The sequence below is a fragment of the Geotrypetes seraphini genome, chromosome 5 (assembly GCF_902459505.1).
Source record: "Geotrypetes seraphini chromosome 5, aGeoSer1.1, whole genome shotgun sequence".
NCBI classification, from domain to species: Eukaryota; Metazoa; Chordata; class Amphibia; order Gymnophiona; family Dermophiidae; genus Geotrypetes; species Geotrypetes seraphini.
The window spans coordinates 221,058,486-221,070,788 of NC_047088.1; the positions used below are offsets into that span (position 1 = coordinate 221,058,486).

Below are 12,303 nucleotides of genomic sequence, written 5' to 3' on the forward strand. Positions count from 1 at the left end.
AAGTTCCTTCAATACCCTTGGATGTATACTATCCGGTCCCATCACTTTGTTTACCTTTAATTCATCTAGTTCCTCACAAATACAATCTTCTGAAAGTTGATCAGGGTCTACCACATTGCCATCCCTATTTTTATTTGTCTTCTGCGATTTCGCTCCCGTCACTTCAGCTGTGAACTCGGAACAGAAATATTTGTTAAGCAATTCAGCATTATTTTTATCAACTTCTACATATTTCTCCCCTTCACAGTGCCACTTTTGCACTTCTTCCTATCATTTAATATATCAAAAAGTGTCCCACTGTTTTACTGAGTCAACTTTTTTTTCCCCATTTGCATCTTTGCTTTCCTGACTATTCGACCAACCTTTCTTAACTTTTCCAGATACCTGTCTTCCTCTTTCTGTGATTTTTTGTAGTTTGTTTATTTCTTTAGATTTATAGCCCATCCTTCCAGAGAAGCTCAGAACGGGTTATAGCATTACATAGATAATACAGATTGGTATAGCGAATTACTTAGTTACAAGATTACTTATATAGTACAGGATGGACTACTTAGCTATACATTTAATAGTGAGGGATATGGTTAAAGGAGATAGAAGAGGGTCTGTTTGCAAGGGTAAGGGAAAAGAGTTGGAGAGGAAACGATAGTAAGTGTTGTGTTAGATATATTATTTTGGATTACATTACATTTTGGATTATGGCTCATTCTGGAGTGTGTAGAAGTAGGACACAGATCGGAATTTTAAAAGTGTAGAAGATAATTTGTGGTTGAAGGCTAATTTGTTTCATTTTACATATGTAGCAGATGTATACAAGTGAGTTAATATAGTTTAGGGATTTATAGTTGGTTCCAGGATTATTATGAAAACTAATCTCTCTTTCTTTACCTTCTCAGCTACTACTTTTGAGAACCTAAGTAGCCTTCTTTTCCTCTTACTTTTAGGGCTCCTTTTACAAAGCCGCGCTAGGGCCTTAACGCGTGGAATAGCGTGCGCCAAATTTCCCCGTGTGCTAGCTGCTACTGCCTCCTTTTGAGCAGGCAGTAGATTTTCGGCTAGCGCATGCTAATCCGGTGCGTGCGTTAAAAACACTAACGCACCTTTGTAAAAGGAGCCCTTACTTACTTTCCTTACAAAATGGTTTGTTGTCCTTTCCTAATTCTTTGACATAATCCCTCATCTGAGCAAAGGGGTCCTTTTACTAAGGCGCGCTAGCCGTTTTAGTGCGTGCTAAATATTAGGATATAATGGAAGCTTTAGTGTTTATTGCGCGCTAAAACAGCTAGCGCACCTTAGTAAAAGGACTGCAAAGTTAGTTTTTTCTTAAAGTCTAGAACCTTTACTTTTGAATTATCCCTCTCTACACCTGTCTTAATATTGAATTAGAGAATGGCGTGGGGAAAAATTATGTTCCCGTCACTGCCCCGTCACTGGACCACCGTCCCCTTCACCGCCCCGTCCCCGTCATCCCCTTCGTCCCGTCCCTGAAGCATCCACCCTTCCCTCTTGCCACCTCACCGTCCTTCAGCGGCCCGAGAATCTCCCTCCCTCCCCCTTACCTTCACAGTGTAAAGAAACTTAAGGGAGGGAAGGCGCACGGTCACCGATCGCGTGCACGGCCCCTTCCCTCCCTCCGACCAAATCTATCTCCCTCCCTCCCTCCCCCTTACCTTCGCGGCGTTTTAGAAAAGAAACTGATGCCGGCAAAGCCTGCCTGTGCCGCCCTGCAGTTGAATGTGTGTGGGCGGAAACTTCTCCTCTGACAATTGTCATTTTATAAACAAAAATAAAACAGAGCAAGGTTCAACAAAACCCATCTCCCCTCCCTTTCACAAATATCCCCTTCACTTTTGTGAAAACTGAACAAACCAAATTACTACAGAATGCTACGCAGAAAAATCAAGATAACAGAATACTTTAGTCACCCATGGCAAGAATAATGTTAGGGGAGTGCAACTAGGGCAACTGCCCCCTGGTCAGAGACAGAGTCCTAAGCCAGCTGGAAGTACAGCCTGGACTTTGCGGTCCCCAGTTATGTCTAAACCAGCTCTAGCAGGCTACATATTTCAAATCTGAAATATTCTAATCACAAAATAAATTATTATTTTTTTCTTCTTGTTGTCTGGAAATTTTATTCTTCAAATCACATTGGTCTCAGGCTTTGGTTTTAGGTTCCTTGTGTCTTCATCGTGGCATGGCTGGCTCCTGAAGGTAAAATAGGCGCAAGAGGAGCTGGGGAGAAGATGCCGAGTCTGACACGGGTGCAATTTTTTTTACCACAGGAGTAAGACTTTTCACCTCTCCCACGGGGCGGTAAAAGGTCTTGTCCCCATTTCCGCGGGGCAGTGAAAGGTCTTGTCCCCATTCCTGCGGTAAACCAGTTGCAAATGTCTCCATTCCTGTGGATTTACTGTGGTGACCCGTAGTAAACGGTCCCCGTGCCATTCTCTATATTGAATCATACTATGCGGTGATCACTGGTTAATGAAGAATATTTTTTCAGTTGATTATTTTGTTTTTTTAATAGTAAAATAGATTAAATATCAGTGTTTCTCTACAGATATTAATTTAAACTTAGATTTCTTATGTTCAGGAACAAATTTAAATTAAGAGAGTCAGCAAAGTAATTGGGAAGAATTGATACCTATGTAAGTCTAATGAATGTTTGAATAGTCTGTCAGTCTTGTAAAGATACTCAAATGCAACTCATTCAAGATCCTCTAGCACCCTCATACTTACTCTTATGCAGTAACTTTTTGTTTTGGCATACTGATCACTTTATCCAAACAATACTTTTACAGGGCTGTAACAGAAATCATAGCCCTTATCTATAGTCATTTGTACTACTAATTTACACATAGGTCTTTCTTTGCTTGTAAATTTCTTGAGCTGTGTAGACTGATATCCTGTAAGCAAGTGTATTAGAATCACTGAAGCTAATATGACACATCTGAAGACAAGAAACAAAAAGTTATGCAGACTATATCTCCAGAGCAAAGACACATTTTCCCATGCCTTAATCCATATACTTTTCTTTCTCTTGAAATGCTTTTTGAGTTGTATCTGCTTACAATGCTTAAATCCATTTTTTTAATCTAGAAAAAGCTACAAACGAAACTAACACCAGCGATGACTGGGGCCTCATTATGGACATATGTGATAAAGTTGGAAATACTCCTAATGGGTAAGACTCCTATTTTAAAGTGTAGTTTTGTAACTTTTTAAAAATTATTTTTTATGTTTCTCTTTCTTTTGTGTCAGGGCAATATGCTTTTTAGAAAACAAGGCAAGCATCTGAATCTGTAGGCATTAGAGCTCTCAAGCTTTAGTTGGCAAAAAGTTTCCTGTCCTGGACTGAGAACTTCTTAAAAGGAGGAAGAGTAGTGGGGTAATTTTGGCAGGCTACCAATTTTCACACAATAGAATGTGCAGGACTTAAAATCCGCAGCTGTGTATTTTTTCCTGGAGGAACATAACTGGAGGAACATAACTGCTTTCTTAAAAAAAAAAAAAAAAGGAAAAGGAAGATGACCCTTATACAAAGCCCATCTACTTATTGATTCCTTGGACTATCCATGATAATGGATTTAAAAAATAAAAATTAAAGGTCCTACTACTATTTTTGACTTGGTGATTGCTTTGGTTTATATAAACAAGATTGCTATGCTATCTGGGTAATAAATATATTTACCCCCTCCTTTACAAAGCAGCGCTAGTGTTTTTAGCACCGGCCACAGTGGTAAGAACTCCAGTGCTCATAGAAATCTTATGAGCGTTGGAGTTCTTACCACTACATCCGGCGCTAAAAATTCTAGCGCAGCTTTGTAAAGGAGGGCCTTAGTTATTTTAGATTGACTGAAAAATGTAGCTTTCAAATAATTTTATTTTTTTTGGGGGGGGGGATTGTTTTTCTAGGTCAAAAGACTGCGTAAAGGCCATCCTGAAAAGAATAAATCACAAAGTCCCTCATGTTGCCTTGCAAGCACTAACTGTAAGTAGATTTCTTTGAAATATTCCTGGAACACATTACACTAGAATCAAACAGAATTTATCATTGTTCAGCTCAGAATGACAAATATGTTTACAAGCCTATTTTTCTGCTGCTTTTATATCTCATAACTTGTTTGCTGTGCTTTTTCATGACTTTCAGCTTTTAGGTGCCTGTATGTCAAATTGTGGGAAACCATTTCACTTAGAAATATGTTCAAGAGATTTTGCAGCTGAAGCACGTGGAATAATAAACAAGGTAAGTTATTGGGGATTGAATGGGGTCTGCAAAGTATTAAGTAGGAACAGTTTTTAGTAAATCTAGATATTAAAATCATCTGAAGAATAAAAGAAGAGATGGGGGAAACAAGGTGGATAGGAAGAGGCAGATGCCCCCAGGCCCTTACTAATTGGTTATGAGAACTTCAACACAACAAAATCTCTGTCCATTCGATGGAATTATTTTACTATAACACTTTTATTATCCCAGGACAAGCAGGCAGGTATTCTCACTAGTGGGTGATGTCATCTGACAGAGCCCCGATACGGACGTCTCACTAGCATACTTGCTTGCAGAAACTCAGAAGTTTCGAGATGCCCGCACCGCGCATGCGCCAGTGCCTTCCCGCCCGATGGTCCGGGCGTGTCTCCTCAGTTCTTTTCTTTCCGCGGAGCTGAGAAGTTCTACTTCAATTCTACGCTAATTGAAAACCCGTTTTTCTGCCTTCTATTGCCGCGGTTTTGAGTTCTTTTACTCTTTATCGTGTGTTTTATTTTCTTCGGTTTCTTATTTTTAAAAAAAAAAAAATTTCTTCCGGCGATTCGACCGGGTCGGCCGCGTGGCTCAGGCCCCGCTCCTTCGATCTTGCGGCGGAGCTTTTTCAGCCCGGCCAATTACCGGTTTTAAAAAGTGTAGCAAGTGCCAGCGCGCGATTTTGTTGATGGACACACATCGACGCTGCCTGCAGTGTCTTGGTCCAGAACATTTCCCGAAATCGTGCCGGCCTTGTCCCACTCTCACAGCACGTGCGTTCAAGCGTCGCTGTTTTTTGTGGGAGTCGATGTTCAAGATGGAAGCTGCTAAGGAACCCTCAGCTTCGACTTTGACCGGCGCTTCGCCTGTTCCGGTGAAGTCTTCCGCCGCTTCTGCTGCACCGAGTCTCCTGAAGCCGGCTTCTTTTGTTCCGGCTTCGACTCTGCCTTCTGCTCCGGTGCCTTCCTCTGTAGGAAGCTCTCAGAGTCTGGGATTGGGCGGTTCGCCACAACGCCTTCCTCAAAGCTGTCTACATTCAGGGAATGGACAATGTCTTGGCAGACAACTTAAGTCGTCTCCTCCAGCCTCACGAATGGACACTCCATTCTAGGCCCCTTCATCAGATCTTTTCTCAGTAGGGGGACGCCTCAGATAGACCTCTTTGCGGCTCCCCACAACTTCAAACTGCCTCAATTTTATCGTCTCGAGGCAGATGCCTTTCTACTGGATTGGGAGAATCGCTTTCTGTATGCGTTTCCTCCATTTCCACTCATTCAAAAGACTCTGGTCAAGCTGAAATCCGACCATGCCACCATGATTCTGTTAGCTCCTCGGTGGCCCAGACAGCCTTGGTACTCCCTTCTACTTCAACTCAGCAGCAGGGAGCCATTCCTTCTTCCAGTGTTTCCTTCACTGCTTACTCAGCAACAGAGATCTCTGCTCCATCCCAACCTGCAGTCTCTCCACCTGACAGCTTGGTTCCTCTCAACGTAACTGCTTACCAATTTTCCCAAGCGATGAGGGATGTGTTGGAGGCTTCCCGGAAGCCTGCTACTCGACAATGCTACTCCCAAAAATGGACTAGATTTTCTTCCTGGTGTGTTTCTAATCGTAAGGAGCCTCAGCGAGCCTCCCTATCTTCTGTATTGGACTATCTTCTGCACCTGTCTCAGTCTGGCCTCAAGTCTACATCTATACGAGTCCACCTGAATGCTATTGTGGCTTTCCATCAGCCTCTACAAGGGAAACCTCTATCTGCTCATCTGGTGGTTTCCAGATTTATGAAGGGACTTTTCCATGTCAATCCTCCTCTCAAACCTCCTCCAGTGATTTGGGATCTCAACGTTGTCCTTTCTCAACTTATGAAACCTCTTTTGAGCCTCTCAACAAGGCTCTGCTGAAGTTTCTCTCTTGGAAAGTGGTTTTTCTGGTTGCCCTCACTTCTGCTTGCAGGGTCAGTGAGCTTCAGGCCTTAGTGGCGGATCCTCTTTTCACAGTATTCCATCATGACAAGATGGTCCTTCGCACTCATCCGAAATTCCTACCTAAAGTGGTCACTGAATTTCATCTCAACCAATCCATAGTTCTTCCTGTGTTTTTTCCAAAGCCTCATTCTCATCCTGGAGAATCAGCTCTTCACACTCTGGACTGTAAGCGTGCTTTGGATTTCTACCTGAATCGCACCAAACCACACAGAACTGCTCCTCAACTTTTCATCTCCTTTGATCCGAACAAGTTGGGATGCCCTGTCTCGAAGCATACCATCTCAAACTGGATGGCGGCTTGCATCTCTTTCTGCTATGCCCAGGCTGGATTACCCCTTCCCTGTAAGGTCACAGCCCATAAGGTCAGAGCAATGGCGGCCTCTGTAACCTTCCTCAGATCGACACCAATTGAGGAGATTTGTAAGGCTGCCACTTGGTCCTCGGTTCATACATTCACCTCTCATTATTGTCTGGATACTTTCTCCAGACGGGATGGACAGTTTGGCCAAACAGTGTTACAAAATTTATTCTCCTAAGTTGCCAACTCTCCCACCATCCCATTGAGGTTAGCTTGGAGGTCACCCACTAGTGAGAATACCTGCCTGCTTGTCCTGGGATAAAGCAATGTTACTTACCGTAACAGTTGTTATCCAGGGACAGCAGGCAGCTATTCTCACGTCCCACCCACCTCCCCTGGGTTGGCTTCTCTGCTAGCTACCTGAACTGAGGAGACACGCCCGGACCATCGGGCGGGAAGGCACTGGCACATGCGCGGTGCGGGCATCTCGAAACTTCTGAGTTTCTGCAAGCAAGTATGCTTGTGAGACGTCCATATCGGGGCTCTGTCGGATGACATCACCCACTAGTGAGAATAGCTGCCTGCTGTCCCTGGATAACAACTGTTACGGTAAGTAACATTGCTTTAGGTGAAATCCCACAATGAACTAAATGATAGCAAAAGAAAATTGCAAAGATAAATATGTCCCAATTTTCTGTGTCACTTTTGATACAGATCATATAACTTCACCTGAGTTCACCTTCATTTGAGTTCCATTTCTAGAGTCTTAGGTGGACACACTCTCTCTCTTCCCTCCCTCCCTCAGAAAACATAATTCACAATTCCATCTTCAGCACTTAAACAAGATACGGATACCTCATTTCAGGACAGACAATTGAGAAAAATGGCTCCCCTCCTCAAATAATAAAATTTACAAAATGTCTCTTAAAACTCTTTTCCAAACACTCTTTGTGTCGCAGGGGTTAAGATGGAGATGTACCACCTTGATCCCACTCACTTCCTAAGGTATAGTAAAAAATTGTACTGGTTCTTTTCTCCAGATTCTGCCTTAGGTCTGTATCTTTTCAGATCTTTTCCTCTGGTTAAGCCAATGTGACCTGGGGCAGCTCTTTTCCCTGTACAAGGCCTAGCCAGCCTAAGGAGAGGCAGCTTCCTGGTTCTCTTTCACATCTCAAAAACTCCTTTTCATCTCCAAGATACAGACCCTTAAAGGGTGTGCTCACTGCCTGATAATGGACATACAGGTGAATAGTACAAAATGCGACGGTCAGACTGATTTTTAGGTTGAAATATAATCACGTAACACCCTCCTATCGAGTACTGCATCGCCTGTCAATGGAGGCGCGGGTGAAGTTTAAGTTTGGTTGCATCTGTTTTAAGGCTTTGTTTGGTTTAGCTCCCAAATATATAATTGAGCTTTTCTCTTTTGCAACCACAGACATAAGAGAAACGCACACATGAATTTTGTTTTTCCCCCTGTTAGAGGATGTAAACTTAAAAAACATTATCAAAATCTTTTTTCATATCAAGCAGCATTATGGGGGTAAGGATTTAGAACAATTGCTTTTGCTTACTGACACTTATGGGGAATTTAGGAGAAATCTAAAAACATATCTGTTTTTGAAGTACAGTGAAACCTTGGTTTACGAGTGTTTTGCAAGATGAGCAAAACACTCAGCAAACTTTTGTCTTGCAAATCGAGTACTGCCTTGATAAACAAGCACTTACAGCTGCAGGAAGTGCTGCTTCAGGGGGATTCCTCTTCCATCCGCTGGCCAGCCTTCCTCTCTGGGTGCCTTCCACATGTTGGAGAGCCTCTATCTGAGCCCACACAGTTGAGTGCCTCCACCTGCATGTTCTATATGATCACGCACAATGTCAATCATCGACAGGTGATACTTAATTGGCGTGTATATTTAGAATGTGGAAGTAACTTAGAGAGAGGAGGAGCTTATAAATAACAGTTTACACTAATATCTCCTCAGGAAAGAATTAAAATTGGCAGGAAAATGGGAGATTGTCATGTATGGCATTTTTATTGCTTGGGTGACTACTTAACTGAAGCATTTTGGTCCAGTTGACCAGAAAGTCAGCTAAATTGAAATACTATCTTGAGGATTTATAGCACTGAAATGAAATTTGTATTTTCTTTTTCAGAGGGTGCATTTTTATTTGGGTTTAGGTTACCCCAAGTTAGATTAAGATTCAATTTCAGTAAGAATAACCTTGTCCCAGGAGGGCTTACCATCTAAGTTGTACTAGAGATATAATGGTGAGTGAAGTAATTTGTCCAAGATCACAAGATGCATCTGTAAAAATGGGATTCGAACCCTGTCTTCTGTATTAGACCACACCTCCAATAACTTTAAATTAGTGTTTTTTTCCCTTTGGTTTGTCTTCTAATATGTCAGTGAAACCTACTAAATGGTGTTTGTATACAACTGGGGAAAGGAGAACCATTTTTGTAATTTAAGTGGAGGAAGCCTGATACTGATGCTAGCACATTGCAGTTTTCTACTGGACACACATGAGTATTATACATGATGATACCAACTTGTCATATCTTTTACTGACTTTTTTTTTTATAGGCTCATTCAAAAGTAGCTGAGAAGCTGAAATCATTAATGGTAGAATGGGCAGAAGAATTTCAGAAAGACCCCCAGTTTAGCCTGATATCTGCTACTATTAAATCCCTGAAAGAAGAAGGAGTAACTTTCCCTACAATTGTAACACAGGTAGTTCTGAGCAAAAGATTTGTATGATTTAAGGTATATTTTTGTGCGTGTGTGTTTATATGTACCTATTTGGTTCATTTCTATGTAGTATATGCTTTTTTTGTGCCAAGGAAGACTGTATGTATCCAGTTATAGCACGGTTAAATATTTGAATCCTCATTATGATTTATCAGATTCAGTCTGAATATTTGAGTGTACTAAAGTGTGAGCAATACCAGATTATTGCAGTGAGATAAGTGGTTCCATTTATTGTGGTAGAGCTACCACATGCATATTCTGTAAATATATGAAATTACAGTGATACCTTGGAATCCGAACTTAATCTATTCCAGAACCCCGTTCGAGTTCCAAAGCGTTCGAGTTCCAAGACAATTTTTCCCATTGAAAATAATAGAAACTGGTAATCCGTTCCTGGGACCCACAAACTCAGATTTTAACAGGAAATACACTGGATTTTAAGGTAAAATATTAACAAATATTCCAAAGCAGCATTCGGATTCTGGGGCACAAACACATACAATATGCAGGGTTCAGATTCCAAAGCAGAGTTCGGATTCTGGGGCACAAACACACATATACAATGTGCAGGGCATTTGGATTCTAAAGCAGAGTTTGGATTCCAAGACAAAATTTACTACAAAAAAAGTTTGGATTCCAAGTCGTTCGAGTTCTGGGGCGTTCGGATTCCGAGGTACCACTGTATATAGATTGTTCTGAGATTACTAATATGAGGGTAAATGAATTACTCTGAAAATACACAACTGTATCTCATAACTTGTCTAGCAGCACAGTACTGGTGCTGCAGTAATAGCAGCTGCTTAGCTGGAACTTGAGGATATCTGTGCATGCTGCAAGATGTGTGAAGTGAAAATATGTTCTCGGGACCCATCCCTGTTTTTGCTTAGGGGACAGATTTTAACTTTACATATTTTGCAACTATGTATAGGCTAGAGCTGCCCAATTCAGGGAAAAATTATTCAATTTGATTTGGCCCATTGAAATAATTTTTTTATTTGATTTTGCTTTCAATGCCACAACTTTTTAAGTTTAAAGTTAAATCAATTTTTATTTAAAACTAAACAAGCCAGATTTATACAGATTGATCCTTCACAGTCAATGCTGACAGAAAACCATGTCCTTTTCATGCACACACAACACAGATACACCCTTGCCCAGTATGGAATAAGTAATCACAAACTAAAAACAGAAATATGTAGATAGAAGTTAAACTAAATGGCCAAGAATCTAGACTGCATAAAATGCAACACCACAGAAACAGTAACACATGTCCCCTAATAATAATAATAACTTTATTTTATATACTGCAATACTACAAACAGTTCAAAATGGTTTACAAAGGTTACAGAGTTTGGAAACTTTTGAAATTACATTAGCATATTAAGGTTAGTCAGATTTATCTGGAGATGACATACATCAAGGTTGAAGTGGGGTTAGAGAAATTTGTCAGCGATAAGTTTTAATTGACTTTCTAAAAGTGCATTTGAGATGAAGTTGGTTAGACATTTGTTCCATTTGCCTGCTTGAAATGATAATGTTCTATCAAGGAATCTCTTGTAGGTACAGCCCTTTAAGGATGGAAAAGCGAACAAGTAGGGAATTCGAAATAAGACAGACAGGCTGGGGATGAACCTTTCAAGGTTTTGAAGCAAAGGCAGGTGAACTTAAAGATGACCCTTGCTTCCACAGGTAGTCAGTGCAGTTTATTTGTAATACGGGCTTACATAGAAACATAGAAATAAATGGCAGATAAGGGCCACGGCCCATCTAGTCTGCCCACCCCAATGACCCTCCCCTACCTTTTTCTGTGAATAGATCCCACGTGTCTATCCCATTTGGCCTTAAAATCAGGCACGCTGCTGGCCTCAATAACCTGAAGTGGAAGACTATTCCAACGATCAACCACCCTTTCAGTGAAAAAGAATTTCCTGGTGTCCCCGTGCAGTTTCCCGCCCCTGATTTTCCATGGATGGCCCGATTTTCCACGGATGCCCCAATTTCTTGAGATGAGATGAACTGTAGCGTTCTGGACAATTCTCAAGTCGTTTGATGGTTTTCTTAAAAGATCCCAAGTATATAATATTGCAATAGTCTAAGGTACTTAAGATCAAAAGATTGAACCAGCAGTCAAAAGGTTTAATTTGTTCCAGAACCATGCTCATAAGCCAAAGCACTCGTATATCAAAGCAAAGTTCCCCGTAGGCCATAATGCAAACTTAGACGATTCGTTCCACAACCAGAGTTTGCTATGGTGGCTTCCTTCCCTCAGGGTCCCCGTGCGGCTACCCTCCTGCTTTGGCCGATGCCTCTGCTGTCTGCCATCGCCTCCCGGCTCCTGATTCAAGCTGGCCGCCATCCTATACAAGCATGCGCATGATCTCTCAGTTCCCGAACCAAGCTGGCTGCCGCCCTTTCCTTCTCCCTCACTCTCTTTCTTTGTCAACCCTCCCTCCCTCCCCCAAACACACACACCTTCAGCAGCACAGCCTTCTCAACTCACTGCTCTTGCTGGTTTCTGGCCTTCAAATCTGCCAGGTCCTGCCTAATTCCTGTTTCCGCAAAGGCAGGACCTAGCAAAGAGGAAGACCTGATGTCAGCAAGAGCAGCATGTTGTGAAGGCTACAGCTGCGGAGAAGTTCCTGGGCCATGATGACACTAGCCCTTGGAGCACTTCCTTATGGGCCTGCACGGAATCAGTGAGTCCGATTTTTTTTTTATTTTTTTCCCGACAATGAATTGATTCAGCCTAGAGAATGACACGGTGGCGGTTTACCCGCGGCCACCGCATTTAGCTGCGGGTAACCCGCCAAAACGGGGAACGAAAACTAGCAGTCACTGCGGGGACAGGGACAAGGCCATTCACCGCCCCGTGGAGCGGTGAATGGTCTTGTCCCCGCAGTGAGGCATGAAGGATCGCGCGGTCCCCGCAGCCCACACCCGCCTGCCCAATCGATCCTAGTGATTAGCCAGCTCTCTCCCTTCTCCTCACCTTAGTTTGTAGGTTTTCTTTTTCGGCGACCCGCACGCTAT

General features: G+C 42.2%; 1 protein-coding gene across 1 annotated transcript in view; it reads left to right on the forward strand.

Moving 5' to 3' along the window:
• Positions 1 to 12,303, forward strand: part of STAM2 (signal transducing adaptor molecule 2) — a 101,654-nt gene that overhangs the window by 6,760 nt on the left and 82,591 nt on the right. The window contains exons 2-5 of the mRNA XM_033945078.1: positions 3,097 to 3,181; positions 3,913 to 3,988; positions 4,148 to 4,243; positions 9,109 to 9,255. Coding sequence (XP_033800969.1) covers positions 3,097 to 3,181; positions 3,913 to 3,988; positions 4,148 to 4,243; positions 9,109 to 9,255 — 404 coding nt within the window. The remainder of the gene's footprint in view (positions 1 to 3,096; positions 3,182 to 3,912; positions 3,989 to 4,147; positions 4,244 to 9,108; positions 9,256 to 12,303) is intronic.